This window comes from Panthera onca, chromosome B1, assembly GCF_046562875.1.
Source record: "Panthera onca isolate mPanOnc1 chromosome B1, mPanOnc1 haplotype 2, whole genome shotgun sequence".
NCBI classification, from domain to species: Eukaryota; Metazoa; Chordata; class Mammalia; order Carnivora; family Felidae; genus Panthera; species Panthera onca.
The window spans coordinates 90,885,263-90,903,388 of record NC_138342.1 but is presented as its reverse complement, the minus strand read 5'-3'; the positions used below and the strand labels follow the sequence as shown (position 1 = coordinate 90,903,388).

Genomic DNA, 18,126 nt, shown 5'->3' with positions numbered 1-18,126 from the left:
CATTAAACATTTTGGCAGAAATATTACATGGGTGATACACTCAGATTTATTTTCAAATGTGAAACTAATCTGAAATTAACTCAACTTCATCATGATGCATTGTTTTATATATAGACTATATGTAGAATTCTATATACATGCATTATATATTTTATATTATATTTACATTCATACATAGAATTTCAGAGAGAGATATCTCAAATATATATGTGTGCAAAAGTCCTTAACTAAATTCTGTCAAACCAAATATTTATTTATTAAAATCCAATAATGCAATCTTGACTGGAATTTTTATCTTCTTCCTGTTCAATACAGAGACTTCAGAATATTTTTTTTCATTTATATCTCTGAATGTTACTGTTTTGTGTTATGTCTATAATTTTAGGCATATATATGTGTATATACATATGAATTATGTTTTATATATGTATTTTTAGTTGTTCTTCATTTCTTTCTTCCCCCTTCAATTATTTTCCTTTTTTCTTATAGAACAGTCTTTTAGTATTTCCTTCGGAGCGGATCTTTGGTGCAGCTCTTTTGTTTGATCAATGGATAAACTGTAGGCCATAAATGACTGAATGAAGTACCCCCCATCCTTAGAGGCAAAGTCGGGACTGGCAGCCACATAACTCTCACTCCTGAGCTAGTGCTTTTATCTTCACATCATTTTGTTTGTTTATTTTTAAACGTGTCTTTATTTATTTTGAGAGATAAAGATTGAGAACAAGTGGGGGAGTGGCAGAGAGAGGGAGACAGAGAATCCCAAGCAGGTTCCATGCTGTTCAGCTCAGACCCCAATGTGGGGCTCAAACTCACAAACTGCGAGATCATGACCTGAGCCAAAATCTACAGTCAGACACTCAACCGACTGAACCACCCAGGGGCCCCTCTTCCACATCATTTATTTTATTTTATTTTTTATTATTTTTTTTAATATATGAAATTTATTGTCAGACTGGTTTCCATACAACACCCAGTGCTCATCCCAACAGGTGCCCTCCTCAATACCCATCAGCCACCCTCCCCGCCCTCCCACCCCCCATCAACCCTCAGTTTGTTCTCAGTTTTTAAGAGTCTCTTATGTTTTGGCTCTCTTCCACTCTAACCTCTTTTTTTTTTTCCTTCCCCTCCCCCATGGGTTTCTGTTAAGTTTCTCAGGATTCACATAAGAGTGAAACCATATGGTATCTGTCTTTCTCTGTATGGCTTATTTCACTTAACATCACACTCTCCAGTTCCATCCATGTTGCTACAAAAGGCCATATTTCATTCTTTCTCATTGCCACGTAGTACTCCATTGTGTATATAAACCACAATTTCTTTATCCATTCATCAGTTGATGGACATTTAGGCTCTTTCCATAATTTGGCTATTGTTGAGAGTGCTGCTATAAACATTGGGGTACAAGTGCCCCTATGCGTCAGTACTCCTGTATCCCTTGGGTAAATTCCTAGCAGTGCTATTGCTGGGTCATAGGGTAGGTCTATTTTTAATTTTTTGAGGAAACTCCACACTGTTTTCCAGAGCGGCTGCACCAGTTTGCATTCCCACCAACAGTGCAAGAGGGTTCCCGTTTCTCCATATCCTCTCCAGCATCTATAGTCTCCTGATTTGTTCATTTTGGCCACTCTGACTGGCATGAGGTGATATCTGAGTGTGGTTTTGATTTGTATTTCCCTGATGAGGAACGACGAGCATCTTTTCATGTGCCTGTTGGCCATCTGGATGTCTTCTTTAGAGAAGTGTCTATTCATGTTTTCTGCCCATTTCTTCACTGGGTTATTTGGTTTTTGGGTGTGGAATTTGGTGAGCTCTTTATAGGTTTTAGATACTAGCCCTTTATCCAACATGTCATTTGCAAATATCTTTTCCCATTCCGTTGGTTGCCTTTTAGTTTTGTTGATGGTTTCCTTTGCTGTGCAAAAACTTTTTATCTTCATGAGGTCCCAATAGTTCATTTTTGCTTTTAATTCCCTTGCCTTTGGGGATGTGTCAAGTAAGAAATTGCTACGGCTGAGGTCAGAGAGGTCATTTCCTGCTTTCTCCTCTAGGGTTTTGATGGTTTCCTGTCTCACATTCAGGTCCTTTATCCATTTTGAGTTTATTTTTGTGAATGGTGTGAGAAAGTGGTCTAGTTTCAACCTTCTGCATGTTGCTGTCCAGTTCTCCCAGCACCATTTGTTAAAGAGACTGTCTTTTTTCCATTGGATATTCTTTCCTGCTTTATCAAAGATTAGTTGGCCATACTTTTGTTGGTCTAGTTCTGGGGTTTCTATTCTACTCCATTGGTCTATGTGTCTGTTTTTGTGCCAATACCATGCTGTCTTGATGATTACAGCTTTGTAATAGAGGCTAAAGTCTGGGATTGTGATGCCTCCTGCTGTGGTCGTCTTCTTCAAAATTACTTTGGCTATTCGGGGCCTTTTGTGGTTCCATATGAATTTTAGGATTGCTTGTTCTAGCTTCAAGAAGAATGCTGGTGCAATTTTGATTGGGATTGCATTGAATGTGTAGATAGCTTTGGGTAGTGTTGACATTTTAACAATATTTATTCTTCCAAACTATGAGCACAGAATGTTTTTCCATTTCTTTATATTTTCTTCAATTTCCTTCATAAGCTTTCTATAGTTTTCAGCACACAGATCTTGTACATCTTTGGTTAGATTTATTCCTAGGTATTTTATGTTTCTTGGTGCAATTGTGAATGGGATCAGTTTCTTTATTTGTCTTTCTGTTGCTTCATTATTAGTGTATAAGGATGCAACTGATTTCTGTACATTGATTTTGTATTCTGCAGCTTTGCTAAATTCATGTATCAGTTCTAGCAGACTTTTGTTGGAGTCTATCCGATTTTCCATGTATAATATTATGTGATCTGCAAAAAGTGAAAGCTTGACTTCATCGTTGCCAATTTTGATGCCTTTGATTTCCTTTTGTTGTCTGATTGCTGATGCTAGAACTTCCAGCAGTATGTTAAACAACAGCGGTGAGAGTGGGCATCCCTGTCATGTTCCTGATCTCAGGGAAAAAGCTCTCAGTTTTTCCCCATTGAGGATGATGTTAGCTGTGGGCTTTTCATAAATGGCTTTTATGATCTTTAAGTATGTTCCTTCTATCCCGACTTTCTCGAGGGTTTTTATTAAGAAACGTTGCTGAATTTTGTCAAATGCTTTTTCTGCATCGATTGACAGGATCATATGGTTCTTATCTTTTCTTTTATTAATGTGATGTATCACACTGATTGATTTGCAAATGTTGAACCAGCTGCATCCCAGGAATGAATCCCACTTGATCATAGTGAATAATTCTTTTTATATGCTGTTGAATTCAATTTGCTAGTATCTTATTGAGAATTTTCGCATCCATATTCATTAGGGATATTGGCCTGTAGTTCTCTTTTATTACTGGGTTTCTGTCTGGTTTAGGAATCAAAGTAATACTGGCTTCATAGAATGAGTCTGGAAGTTTTTCTTCCCTTTCTATTTTCTGGAATAGCTTGAGAAGGATAGGTATTATCTCTGCTTTAAATGTCTGGTAGAAATCTCCTGGGAAGCCATCTGGTCCTGGACTCTTATTTGTTGGGAGATTTTTGATAACTGATTCAATTTCTTTACTGGTTATGGGTCTGTTCAAGCTTTCTATTTCCTCCTGATTGAGTTTTGGAAGTGTGTGCGTGTTTAGGAATTTGTCCATTTCTTCCAGGTTGTCCAGTTTGTTGGCATATAATTTTTCATAGTATTCCCTGATAATTGCTTGTATTTCTGAGGGATTGGTTGTAATAATTCCATTTTCATTCATGATTTTATCTATTTGGGTCATCTCCCTTTTCTTTTTGAGAAGCCTGGCTAGAGGTTTGTCAATTTTGTTTATTTTTTCAAAAAACCAACTCTTGGTTTCATTGATCTGCTCTATAGTTTTTTTTAGATTCTATATTGTTTATTTCTGCTCTGATCTTTATTATTTCTCTTCTTCTTCTGGGTTTAGGGTGTCTTTGCTGTTCTGCTTCTATTTCCTTTAGGTGTGCTGTTAGATTTTGTATTTGGGATTTTTTTTGTTTCTTGAGATAGGCCTGGATTGCAATGTATTTTCCTCTCAGGACTGCCTTCGCTGCATCCCAAAGCGTTTGGATTGTTGTATTTCCATTTTTGTTTGTTTCCATATATTTTTTAATTTCTTCTCTAATTGCCTGGTTGACCCATTCATTCTTTAGTAGGGTGTTCTTTAACCTCCATGCTTTTGGAGGTTTTCCAGACTTTTTCCTGTGGTTGATTTCAAGCTTCATAGCATTGTGGTCTGAAAGTATGCATGGTATAATTTCAATTCTTGTAAACTTATGAAGGGCTGTTTTGTGACCCAGAATGTGATCTATCTTGGAGAATGTTCCATGTGCACTTGAGAAGAAAGTATATTCTGTTGCTTTGGGATGCAGAGTTCTAAATATATCTATCAAGTCCATCTGATCCAATGTATCATTCAGGGCCCTTGTTTCTTTATTGACCGTGTGTCTAGATGATCTATCCATTTCTGTAAGTGGGGTGTTAAAGTCCCCTGCAATTACCACATTCTTATCAATAAAGTTGCTTATGTTTGTAATTGTTTTATATATTTGGGGCTCCCGTATTCGGCGCATAGACATTTATAATTGTTAGCTCTTCCTGATGGATAGACCCTGTAATTATTATATAATGCCCTTCTTCATCTCTTGTTACAGCCTTTAATTTAAAGTCTAGTTTGTCTGATATAAGTATGGCTACTCCAGCTCTCTTTTGACTTCCAGTAGCATGATAAATAGGTCTCCATCCCCTCACTTTCAATCTGAAGGTGTCCTCAGGTCTAAAATGAGTCTCTTGTAGACAGCAAACAGATGGGTCTTGTTTTTTTATCCATTCTGATACCCTATGTCTTTTGGTTGGCGCATTTAGTCCATTTACATTCAGTGTTATTATAGAAAGATATGGGTTTAGAGTCATTGTGATGTCTGTAGGTTTCATGCTTGTAGCGAGGTCTCTGGTACTTTGTCTCATAGGATCCCCCTTAGGATCTCTTGTAGGGCTGGTTTGGTGGTGATGAATTCCTTCCATTTTTGTTTGTTTGGGAAGACCTTTATCTCTCCTTCTATTCTAAATGACAGATTTGCTGGATAAAGGATTCTCGGCTGCATATTTTTTTTCTGTTCATCACATTGAAGATTTCCTGCCATTCCTTTCTGGCCTGCCAAGTTTCAGTAGAGAGATCCGTCACAAGTCTTATCAGTCTCCCTTTATATGTTAGAGCACGTTTATCCCTAGCTGCTTTCAGAATTTTCTCTTTATCCTTGTATTTTGCCAGTTTCACTATGATATGTCGTGCAGATCGATTCAAGTTACGTCTGAAGGGAGTTCTCTGTGCCTCTTGGATTTCAATGACTTTTTTCCTTCCCCAGATCAGGGAAGTTCTCAGCTATGACTTGTTCAAGTACACCTTCAGCACCTTTCCCTCTCTCTTCCTCCTCTGGAATACCAATTATGCATAGATTATTTCTCTTTAGTGCATCACTTAGTTCTCTAATTTTCCCCTCATACTCCTGGATTTTTTTATCTCTCTTTTTCTCAGCTTCCTCTTTTTCCATAATTTTATCGTCCAGTTCACCTATTCTCTCCTCTGCCTCTTCAATCCGAGCTGTGGTTGTCTCCATTTTATTTTGCAGCTCATTTATAGCATTTTTTAGCTCCTCCTGGCTGTTCCTTAGTCCCTTGATCTCTGTAGCAATAGATTCTCTGCTGTCCTCTATACTGTTTTCAAGCCCAGAGATTAATTTTATGACTATTATTCTAAATTCACTTTCTGTTATATTGTTTAAATCCTTTTTGATCAGTTCATTAGCTGTCGTTATTTCCCGGAGATTCTTTTGAGGGGAATTCTTCCGTTTCGTCATTTTGGATAGACCCTGGAGTGGTGCGGAACTGCGGGGCACTTCCCCTGTGCTATCTTGAATAACTTGCGTTGGTGGGTGGGGCCACAGTCAGACCTGATGTCTGCCCCCAGCCCACCGCTGGGGCCACAGTCAGACTGGTGTGTACCTTCTCTTCCCCTCTCCTAGGGGCGGGATTCACTGTGGGATGGCGTGGCCTGTCTGGGCTACTTGCACACTGCCAGGCTTGTGGTGCTGGGGATCTGGCGTATTAGCTGGGATGGATTGGCAAGGTGCACAGGGGCAGGAGGGGTAGGCTCAGCTCGCTTTTCCTTCAGAGGTCGGCTTCAGGAGGGGCCCTGTGGCACCAGGAGTGAGTCAGACCCGCCGCCGGACGGATGGATCCGCAGAAGCACAGCCTTGGGTTTTTGCAAGGTGCAAGCAAGTTCCCTGACTGGTTCCCTTGGGAATTTTGGCTGGGGGATGGGCGAGGGAGATGGCACTGGCGAGCGCCTTTGTTCCCAGCCAAGCTGTCGTCCGGGGCTCAACAACTCTCCCTCCCGTTGTCCTCCAGCCCTCCCATTCTCCGAACAGAGCTGTTAGCTTATAACCTTCCAGATGTTAAGTCCCGCTTGCTGTCAGAACACACTCCGTCCGGCCCCTCCACTTTTGCAAGCCAGACTCGGGGGCTCTGCTTTGGTGGCGGGCTGCCCCTCCACCCCGGCTCCCTCCCGCCAGTCCATGTAGCGTGCACCACCTCTCCGCCCTTCCTAGCCTCTTCCGTAGGCCTCTCATCTACACTTGGCTCCAGAGAATCTGTTCTGCTAGTCTTCTGGTGGTTTTCTGGGTTATTTAGGCAAGTGTGGGCGAATCTAAGTGATCAGCAGGACGCAGTGAGCCCAGCGTCCTCCTACGCCGCCATCTCTCTTCCACATCATTTAAAAATCTTGGGGTCAGAGGCATACAAGAGTAATCAATTGACATAGATGGTTGAATCTACTAATGAAATGTTGTAAAACCAGTTAGTTTGATAAATTGGCTTTGAAGTAATAGAAGCAAAAGAAAAACACAGTTTATCTGTCAGTAACAGACACAAAAAATATTAATTAGGAAAACTCACTCAAGCGACACGGTAACAAAGATACAATAATTTTACTAGGTAATATTGACCTGAACATAACAAAACATTGGCCACCAAATGCTGATTTATGCATCCTTGCTATTTTTTATACCAATAACAATATCATCTGTGAACTGAAATGCAGCTGCCCCAGGGAAAGTAGAAATCCAGGATGCATTTTTTCATTCCCTAGAGAGAAGAAAATTGCAGCAAAGGGGTGCCTGGGTGACTCAGTCCATTGAGCGTCCAACTCTTGGTTTCAGCTCAGGTCATGATCTCACAGTTTCATGAGTTCAAGTTCTGAGTCAGGCTCTGCAGTGACAGTGTGGAAGCAGTTTGGGATTCTCTCTCTCCCTCTCTCTGCCCTTCCCCCACTCTCTCTCTCTCTCTCTCTCTAAATAAATAAATAAATAAATAAACTTTACAAAAAAAGAAAGAAAATTGCAGCAGTAACACAGGATTTGAAGGGGAAATGAGACTATGGGAGCAGAAAACGCAGATTTAGAAAGCAAGAACGATTTGCAGGGAGCTGTGATCCCTTAACATTTGTTCCTTCAGAACACCCTGAGGATTCGCTGATTGTAACCATGCCCCCTCATGCCTCACACATAGTTTCTGATCTCCTTGGTATACGAATTTTAAAAAGAAAAAGAGAGAAGATGAGGAGATAAAAAATAATCACCCATTCCTTTCAAATATTCAATAATTTGGTTTTGTTTTTTATTAATAATATTGCTGTATGATATTCCTGAGATTACTAACCTATGGTATCTATCTAGATTTTAAGTTTGTTTCTTTTCCTTTTTTTCTTACAGAACTGCTTCTTTACTTAATCCCTCTTTTCTAAAGGGTTTCAATCAAACAGATTGATTTTATAGAAACACCAATTTCCTCGTGATGTTCTGATTCAATCACCCAGTCACTCCCACCATTGCCCAATGGGGTAATGAAAAAATGGCCATAGCAGCAGGGATAAGAGCTATGCGTAGACTCAGCAACATGGACTTCTGCTCACCAAGGTCAGTCTGGCTACAGCCACACCCGATTGCCCAATCTGCCAACAGCAGAAGCCAATGCTATACTTCCAGTATGGCACCATTCCCAGAGAATTGGCCAAATGCTGAGTGGCAGGTTGATTAAAGTTTACATCTTCAACCATGGGAGTGATAGTGCTTTATTTTCACTGGAGGAGATAGTTGACTCTGGATACGGATTTTCCTTTCCTGCCTCAATGCTTCCACCAAAACTATCATTCATGGATTTCCAGAATAAGTCCACTGTCATGGTACTACACACTGAATTACTTCTGACACAGGAGCTCATTTCACAGAAAATGAAATGTAGAGAAGCGTCCATGATCATAGAGTTCACTAGTTTTCCCATGTTTTCCATCATCCTGAAACAATTAGCTTACAAGAATGGTAGAACAGCCTTCTTATGACCCAGTGATGGTGGCAGCATCTTGCAAGGCTGGAGAAATGTCCTTCAGAATGCAGTAAATGGTCTAAATTAGTGGACAATATATGGTGTTCTTTCCCTAGAATTCATGGGATTGGGAATCACAGGGTGGACATGAAAGTGAATCCTCTCCCTATGAGCTGCAATGATCCACTAGAAGAATTTTTGCTTCCTAGCCCCACAAGTTTAGGCTTCGCTGGTTGGGAGGTCTTGGTTCCAAAGGGAATAACACTTCCACTAGTGGACACAACAATGATTCTTCCTAAAACTTGAGACTGCCAGCCGGCCACTTGGGTTTGTCATGCCACTGAATCAACAGGCGAAGAGAGTGGTTACTTTAATTCATTGGGATGACTGATACTGATCATTAAGGGAAAATAATGCTGCTAGTACACAAAAGGGATAAGGAAGAGTATTTCTGGAATGCAAAGATAAACATCATCCGAAGATTTTTAAAAGTGTGTGTCAGGGGTGGATTTTGTATCCTTTTTTGGGGAAAGAGATGTGTGTTTGAGGTTGTATATGGCATAGCTGTGTCATGGTCAGTGGAAACATGAAACTGCTACTGTCTTTATTTGAAAATTAAATACAGTTTAAGGAGATGTGCATAGGTTCCAAGTTGAGGACGGAGGGACTGGGGTGGTTTTGTTTTGGATTTGGGTAGGGCGCAAAACAGACTCAGCTTTGAGACTGAGGGAGGCAGCGAAGCATCAGTCACTTTGTAGCTGACACCCATTGTCACTGCTATGCTGACTCACCTCCTTGGTGTGAGGCAGCAACTGGGCTGCAACTGCCCCACTTCCCCTGGGTCCCCCTTAGCTCCTCCAACTCCTGGGTCTGAGCTACGTGTTGAGTTCATGATGAAGGACCCAGCTAATGCATGACACTCATACCGTTAAAGTCAGAGGCAACCAAAACCAACATGGGTTTCAGCCTGTCCTCATGGGCTTATTCTTTGGATTCCGGATCTTGTTCTTCACACATTACATCTGCCTTCTCTTTCCAAATAAATGCTTGTCCTGCCTTGCAGAGATTGCACCACAATTGCATAAGGTCAAATCCCTGTAACAAATCCTTATAAATGTAATATAAGCATAAACATATGTGCATGTATATGAAAAGCAGACTTACTGGGATATATATATATATGTATATATATATATTATGTATATATTATATTATATATATATCACATATGTCATATCTATATATAAAATAGATATACATATATATCCTGGTGGTTTTATTATTAGACCATGACTGATAGATGATACAAAGTAGATCCTCTTATCATAATGGAATTAATCTAAAAATCCATAACAGAACGATTACAGGAAAATCACCAAAACACTAGGAAATTAAACGGCACACTTTTAGATCATAGCAAAAAGAAGAAGTCTCAAAGGACATTAGAAAAGGTAAATGTTGAACATCAAAGATACCACATTTTTCATACTACTCTATAGCACTAGAATGTATTAATACATTCTCAATTAACTGAAGGATATCTTAGGTGGGGTTCCCCAGAAGCAGAGCCTGAGACAGGAATTCTTTTGCAAATGATTTATTGGAGGAGCATTCAGGAGGAAGGGATTAAGGAAGCAAGGGGAGAGGAGAAATCAGGGAAAGAGGCAGCAGAGCTATCCTTACCAGGACCCCACTGGTGTCTTTGGAGCATGTATGGCACCAGTTAACCCTGCTTCAGACAAGGGGCCCTGGCCTTTACAGGATCATGCAGTCATTAGCTACAAGCCAAGGAGGGGGCTGTTTCCAGACATCTCTGGGATAGCCAATTCCCTTGGGCAGAGGTCAGTCTTCCGGAGAAAGGGGAGCCCTGAGTCGTTAGCAGTCAACACTTAAGAGTAGTTGGGGGCTTGGGGGGCCTGGGTGGCTCAGTCGGTTGAGTGTCCGACTTCGGCTCAGGTCATGATCTCATGGTTCGTGGGTTCGAGCCCCGCATCGGGCTCTGTGCTGATAGCTCAGAGCCTGGAGCCTGCCTCGGATTCTGTCTCTCCTTCTCTCTCTGCCCCTCCCCTGATAGCGCTCTGCCTCTCTCTCTCAAAAATAAATAAACATTGGAAAAAAATTTAAAAAAAATAAAGAGTAGTTGGGGGCTGGTTGTCCTAGCCTAATAAAAGGGGTCAGTCTGGACAGGGCATCAGCATCACCCATTAAAAACCCATTAAAAAGGGTTTCCAAAGAGATTTATTTGTTGTGAGACCTCTAATCCATTTTCTTTTATTTTGAGGCAGAGAGGCATGATCCTTCACTAAGGTGTCTGAGCATATAAATAGCATTTTAAAACATGGCTTCCTTCTACTGGCACAAAAAACAATTAGAAAAAATTCTAACAAGAGAGCTGCTGTGCAATGGGAACCACAAGAAACCTGTCTTTACACTAGACACACACCTAAGGAAACAGTGAGATATGTGCAGTGTCACCCCAACCAGGCAGGAGCCAGAACTTGTCTTCCAGCTCTGCCACTTAATCACCCTGTGACTTTAGTGAATCATTTGTTTTTTCAGAATCTGTGTCTTCAGCTGTGAGATCAGAATAATCTCACCGATGCTCCCTACTTCCCAGGAAGTTGTGAGAGGGAACTGAAATAAACATACGGAGGGTGCTCGGAAGCCCGAGGTTTTGCTAACTGTAAGCTCTGAGTACCAAGTTTGAAAACACCCACACAGATGACTGGGTTGCTGAACAACTGTTGATCCTTCCCCAAAGGCTAAGGTTGAAGAAACCACAGAGAGGAAACTGAGAACTTCTCTGGGTGGGGGTGGTTTGAACTTGGGAGTCTGAAGGGGGGGCAGGGTGGTCCGGGAAGGAGGCCCACCAGCTCAGCTTGGTGGAGAAAAGGGAAAACAGGAGGGGAAATGGGCTCTGCACTGGCTCCACCCTCGCCATCACCTTGGGCCACACAGTGAGTGCCTTCAGACCTCAGCTCCAGAGGTCCCCAGCACTAGTGTCCGGGTTTGAAAGGTCAGTACTTGGAAACTGAGAACTATAGGTGGAACTAACTGACCTCAGGTGGTTGTTTTCCCACCTGTCTTCCCCTTCAAACCCCTGCTGCACTCTACCTCGGGCTCTCCCACCCCCATCCAGCCCCGCTACCTGCGCTTGAGGGTTCTGAACTTGTTCCAATTGCGCTGCCCCACTGCTCTGGGTATTCTTGTATACATCTCCGTTTGCACATCGCGGTAGTTTCTGCTGAGTGTGTGCTTAGGCGTGGAATTGCTGAGTGCTTAGGGTATCTGAATGCTCAACTTAGGTAGATAATGCCAAACTATTACCACCAAAGTCGTTACCCCAGTTTGTACTCCTACCAGCAACTTGCAAGAGATCCCGAAGATCCGCCTCTTCTTCAGTATTTCATATTGTCAGTAGTGCTGTTCATAACAGGAAAAACCTGGAAACACACAGATGCTCCCAGCAGTTGAGTAAATTAATAAGCTATGACCTATTTTCAGAGCAGAATATCATACAGCACTCAAAAATGATGAACCACAACGTACACACAACGCATTTTTTAACGATGCGTTTAAATATCAAAAAGAAGTACACCATAAGCAAAGCAGTTAGTGCTGAACACAGGATGAGGGGGAAGGATGACGAAGGATAGTTTGATAGGAGGTATCGTGTGGTTAATTGTAAGTTACTCTCAAGGCCCTAGCTCTCAATTTAGCGGTATGTTCTCAGGTATGTATTGCATTATTTAAAGTAGCTGACTGAATGACTAAAGACCATGCACGAACCAATGATGAGGCTATGTCACAAACCAAATATTGTGTTCATTCAATTCTATACACTTATACATGTAAGTTTTTTAAATGGAAAAAAGGACAGATGGATAGAAGGAAGAAACCACCAAACGTTGAGAACTAAACAAATCACTCAACACTGTGGCTTACCTGTTGGTGGGTGTTTGTGCACATCTATTCCTTTGTGTCCCTCAGGACTTTGCCCCCTTGTGCCAGTTCCAAAAGGTGGGCGTGCACATCCATAAAAAATCTTCAGAATACACTAACTCCTCAATTTTACAACCCATTCCTGGGCCCACACAATCTCTAAAATAAAAAAAGTGGCAGGGAGAGTTTGCTCTTGTTTTGTATCCAGTAGAAACAGAGGGGGAAAAAATGAATCCTTTCCTCATAGCAGTGAAAATGGGTGTTCTCAAGTCTTGGTGGTATAGTGATCACCGGGTGGCTTTTTAACATGCACCTTCCTTAGACATTTATTTTCAGGTACCAGCATTTTTAACCATCATTCCAGATCATTCCAATTCAGGTAGTCTGAGGACCATGTTGTGGGAAATACTGGGTTAAAGAATGGAAGCAAGAGGAGTGTTTGTATAGCTAAGGAAGTTGCCATTAAGGGGTCAGTAAATGGGACAATTAAGAGCCAATTTTATTGTGAACATATAAAACCTTGTAAATTATGAGTGAATTAGGGAAATGACTCTCTTCCTTTTCATGTGTTTAATATGTATTATTTCTGAGAATTTGTATTGGTCCTTGGGAGATGTGTGTGTATGTTTATTTTCTAACAGGTACCTCATGGACACTTAAAAGTATACTAGCACGTCTGCAAATCTTATCCTGACAAGGAGACCTTAAAAAGGATTAGACTTGAACGCGTCTTCTGGAATGACATGCCAAGAGCACTGCACACCATCTGAAGCCAAGTCAACTAGACATGGCTGAACGTAATTTTTTCCCCTTTGTACCAAATATAATGGTGCAGAGTGACCCTTAATGTGGAAGGGAAAACTGGCACTTGGATTTCCAATAACATTAAAATATTCCCAAATTTATCTTTTTTTAATTAAATAAACCCAGTCATTCCAGGATTTTCTCATAGAAACCTATTTCCCAAGCATTGATTTTTTTTTTAATTCAAGGTTAATTATGTATGAAATATAGTTTATACATGGTAAATTTCATCCATTGTAAGCATATGGATTAACAGTGTCTTTCATATTTGGCAAACATATATGAAGAGTACAGAAGTAGCCAGAACCCCTTCTTTCTGGTCTATGGCCAGTGTGTGTTTGGTTCCAGGAGCCATGGTTGTCAGGATAAACTATATGTTTTATGTAAAGTCTCAGAGAGGTAGGAATATTTGAGTTCTCTACAGATTTAAGTGATGCTTCTGGAGTTTATATTCTGTACTATTCGGCTCTGGCTGCCATAACAAAATACAATAGACTAGGTGGCTTAAACAACACCAATTTATTTTCTCACAGTTCTGGAAGCTGGAAGTCCAAGATCAGGCTAGAAGAAGCATGGCTGGTTTCTAGTGAGTCCCTCTTCCTGTCTTACATGTAGCTGCTTTCTCACCGTGGCTTCACAGGCTGTGGAGAGAGAGACAGCAAGCTCTCTGGTATCTCTTCTAATGAGGGCACTAATCCCATCATGAAGCCCCCACGATCGTGACTTCACCTAAACTTAATTATCTCTCAAAAGCTCCATTTCCACATACCATTACACTGGGGGTTGGGGTTTCCACATACAAATTTATTGATGACGGAGTCTGTAGTATACCCACAGAATGTATTTCTGGCTCAAATCTTCAGACCTATACTGGGTTTGGGAGGCTAGGGGCAAAGAATCTCCTACTTCTACAGAAGCACTCAGAGAAACTCTTTGCCTATAATCAAGTCTTAATGGGGAAATGTGAGGATCAACTCTTTCTGTGGGCAACACAAGAGCTGGGTGTTTTTTTTTACCCCCTTCTAGGTCAAAAGGTGTCAGGTTGAGACTTCACGTCACTCTTCAGTGTCATGACTGGGGTCAAGAGGCAAAGTTCTATCCTTCAGAAAGTCAGGGCCTTACCTGCCGTTGAGTCCACAGTCAGATGCATGACAACCTGAGGTTAATTTGATCATCTTTATTATAACCATTGAGGTCCTGATGCACCTGCTTTAAAAGGAGCAAGATGATGAATTTTTTCTGATATTCCAAGTTATAAAAATAAAGCTCAGAAAGTCAAGATGGCTCTGATCTTTTAAAAAATAGGGGCACCTGCGTGGCTCAGTCGGTAAAGCATTTGGACTCTTAATTTCAGCTCAGGTCATGATCTCACCATTGTGAGATCAAGACCTGACTCAGGCTCTGAGCTGGGCTTGGTACAGCCAGCTTACGATTCTCTCAATCTGGGGCGCCTGGTGGCTCCATCAGTTAAGCGTCTGACCTCGACTCAGGTCATGATTTCATGGTTCATGAGTTCAAGCCCCACGTCAGGCTCTGTGCTGACAGCTTAGAGCCTGGAGCCTGCTTCAGATTCTGCCTCCCTCTCTCTCTCTGCCCCTCCCCACTCATGCTCTATCTCTCTCTCTCTGTCCTTCAAAAATACGTAAACATTAAAAAAAAATATTTTCTCTCAATCTCCCTCTGCCCCTCGCCAAATTCCACCTACTTAAGATTCTCTCTCCCTCTCTTTCTGCCCCTTCCCCACTTGCACGCGAGTGTGAGCTCTCTCTAAAAAAAAAAAAAAAAAAAAAAAAAGAATAAAGCCTCTATAGTTGGTACTTTACATGTAGTTGGCCTTCCCGGAAAATGTGAAAAGTTGTCACTGTTACCATGAACTGCTTTGGGATCCTCAAACAAAATTAACAATTTAAGTATTCAATAGAAAAAATATCCAGTGAATAGACAAAATTCTAACTGAACCCTCAAACTGAGTCACTTTATCTCTACCAAATAATTATCATTAATAATAATGATCATAATAATGATCATTATTATTAAACAAGAAATCTGTAGCTTTGAAAAGAAAACCTAAGAATTTCTCTCAAATCTTCTAATGTGATGGGATCCAAACATAAAGAATAATTTGAATAAAAAAGTTTGCCCCCAAAAATGCATGAAATCCTTTCATTGTGATTGTTTCCACGTGCCTTTCTGAGAGCTTCACAGGTCAAATCCAAGAATGATAGAAAACAGTCTTTTTTTTTTTTAATGGCATGTTTGCATTAGATAGTCCTCCATTAATTTTATATCTGATCTGGCTTGATTCTGGGTGTTATAACTGGGGAGTGCAGGCTGACACCCCCCCCCCCCCCCCGAGGGAGCTGCCGCCAGTCAGGGGGAAGAGAAGCAGAACATTCTCTAACTTACCAGATGCTTAGGATAGGCAGTGAAACCTCCAAATGAAAGGGCAGCAAAATTTTCTTATCTCCACCCCATAATGAAGTCATAAAAGTCTTGACTTTCCCTGATGTGTAGCCATGTGGTTTTAAACAGTGCATGAGTTTGGGTTTTCCTACAAGCAGACCTTGAGACAAAAACCTGGGGATGGATAGTTTGCTTTGGAGATAATCCCAAGAAGCAGAAGTGGGGAAGTGGGGAATCTGAGCCTGGGAAGTGAGAAAAAAAAAAAAACAATAAGGAAGGAAACACCGCCCTCATGTGGGGTTTGTTTCCTTTCAAAGTACTTTGAAATGATTAGTTAAAGGCTAAATATGAACTCGAAAACACTCCATGATTTATAATTTTTGTCTGTCTTTCCTTCTAAAAATATTTCCATGCTGGACCTGTTGTTCCTATATCCATTAAGAATATCCATTGGACTGGTCTCCCACCCCAGCCTTTCCTGGAGTGTTTTATCTGGCTTGAAAGCTTATGACTGAGATGTAAGTCCGTGTGGTAAATACCAACCCAGAGGAGCCGTTTTAAAGTCCATCTGCACTATGCTACAGGAGGAAAGGAGAGTCGGCCGGGCTCCCTGAAGTCCTGGAGGCACGCTGAGGTGACACAGGCATACTCATCGATGCCTTTGGCAAATATTTCTTGGATTCTTCCCACGTTTCTGCTTAGGATCAGCCCCTGCCAGGAGAAGCAGATGTAAACAGCACAATGACAACACAGGGTGGTATGTGCTGTGTCATCAAGATGCACAGAGAGTGTGCTGGGATCACTGACAAGGGAGCAGTCGACTTTGTCCAGGGCAGTGCAGAAGTCCCCATAGGCCAGGAGATACGGAAAGAAAGGCATTTCCCAGACAGAGAGGGTAGACACCCCTTCCAGACAAAGAGCCGGCATTTGCAAAAGCCCAGGGTCTAGAGTGAGAACCAGCGAAAGAGAAAGGGAAGAAGGAAGACCAGAGGACAAAGAGAAGGGAACTGCTATGGAAGGAGACGAAGGAATTATAAAGGGATGTGGACATTATCTCCTAACCTGTGAGGAGGCCTTTGAAGAGATTTAAACAAACAGATTTGCACTCTATAAAGATCTCTAAGGTAGCTGCGGGGTTGAGAGCAAGGAGGTGCGTCTGGCGGTAGGGGAAGAGGGATTGGATGGTCGGTTTCCTTCACTGCTATAACAAACTAGCACAAATGTAGTGGCTTAAAACACAAATTTATTCTGTTAGAGTCCTGGAGGTCAGAAGCCCACAGTGAATCCTACGAGGAGCCTTCTGCGGGCTCCAGGGTAGAGTCTGTTTCCTTGTCTCCTCCTCTCTCAGAGACCACCTGCTTGGCTTGGCTCCTGGTCCAACTTCTTCCACCTTCAGAGTGCTTCACTCCAACCTCCAGATCTCATCCGACCTCGTCCTTCTTTGACCTGCTGGCTGCCCTCTTACTAGGACCCTTGCGATTACATAAGATTCAGTTGGCTAATCTAGGAAATCTCCCCATCGCAAAATCCTTAATTTAGACACATCTGCAAAGTCCCTTTGGATATAAGGCAATATTCACAGTTTCAGGCATTGGGACAGAATATCCCTGGGGGACCATTATTCAATCCACCACAATGATAGTTTCCAAATGAGAGACAAGTCAAATGAACCCCTAAAATACATGGGAATATCTTTAAGGGAGCTCCAGGGACGAAGAAATTTTTTTAACGTTTATTTTATTTTTGAGAGAGAAGGAAGAGAGTGCAAGTGGGGGAGGAGCAGAGAGAGGGATACAGAGGATCCAAAGCAGGCTGTGTCTGTGCTGACAGCAACAAGCCCAAGGCGGGGCTTGAACTCACGAACTGTGGGATCATGACTTGAGCAGAAGTCAAATGCTCAACCAACTGAGCCACCCAGGAACCCCAGGAGGAAGAATATTATGTTTGATTTTTCTTTTTACCAATGCAGAATGAGGGACTTATTACAACCAAAAAACAATGTGCTCAAATGAAAGGGATTAGTATCTTAGATGTTCTAGCTTTTTTTTCTCTTCTTATCCAATGCTTTCTTTATATGTGTGTGTGCATTATGTAAGCGCTGGGATTCCAGGACGGCACTGCCTACAAATCATGCAAAATGTAACAACGTTCTCCCCCATGAGATTTTGTTAATAGCATTCAAGGTAAGTAATGTAGGGGAAACACAGTGATATGTAGGTGCTCAACTATTTCCCTTTGAGATCCTTGAGAGCACTAGTTGATCTGATTCACATTTTTATCTCCCACAGAGTGGAGCACAAATTCAACACTAAACATTTGTTCAGCAACCCAGCGTGCCTTCCTTCTTCCTTCATTTTAACAGTGCTAGATTTTCGCACGGATACCCAACACACACACACACACACACACACACACACACACACACACTGGTGTAGCCAATCAGTTTTCTGTTCCCTGGCCCACAGTCCGTGGACCATTGGCCTAAGCTGTTCCCAGTACAGTGAATGCTGCATTAGAAGAGTTGTCCTCGTATGAAGACATG

General features: G+C 41.7%; 1 protein-coding gene and 1 long non-coding RNA gene across 3 annotated transcripts in view; one reads left to right on the top strand and one right to left on the bottom strand.

The window, feature by feature from the left end:
• ETNPPL (ethanolamine-phosphate phospho-lyase) overlaps positions 1–13,318 on the top strand; it is a 40,002-nt gene extending 26,684 nt beyond the window's left edge. The window contains exon 13 of one of the 2 annotated variants that reach the window (XM_060654464.3): positions 13,019–13,318. In XM_060654464.3, coding sequence (XP_060510447.3) covers positions 13,019–13,048 — 30 coding nt within the window. In that variant the 3' untranslated portion in view covers positions 13,049–13,318. Of the gene's footprint in view, positions 1–7,825; positions 8,169–13,018 lie in introns of those variants that run through there. The other variant, XM_060654465.3, reaches the window with a different exon arrangement.
• A 111-nt stretch (positions 13,319–13,429) lies between these two features.
• LOC132692214 (uncharacterized) lies at positions 13,430–16,264 on the bottom strand. Its single transcript, XR_009616232.2, has 4 exons — positions 16,128–16,264; positions 15,588–15,826; positions 14,304–14,390; positions 13,430–13,822 (listed from the first exon to the last, which is right to left on the bottom strand). It is a non-coding gene; the product is annotated as an uncharacterized LOC132692214 (long non-coding RNA).
• Between the last annotated feature and the right edge of the window lie 1,862 nt (positions 16,265–18,126).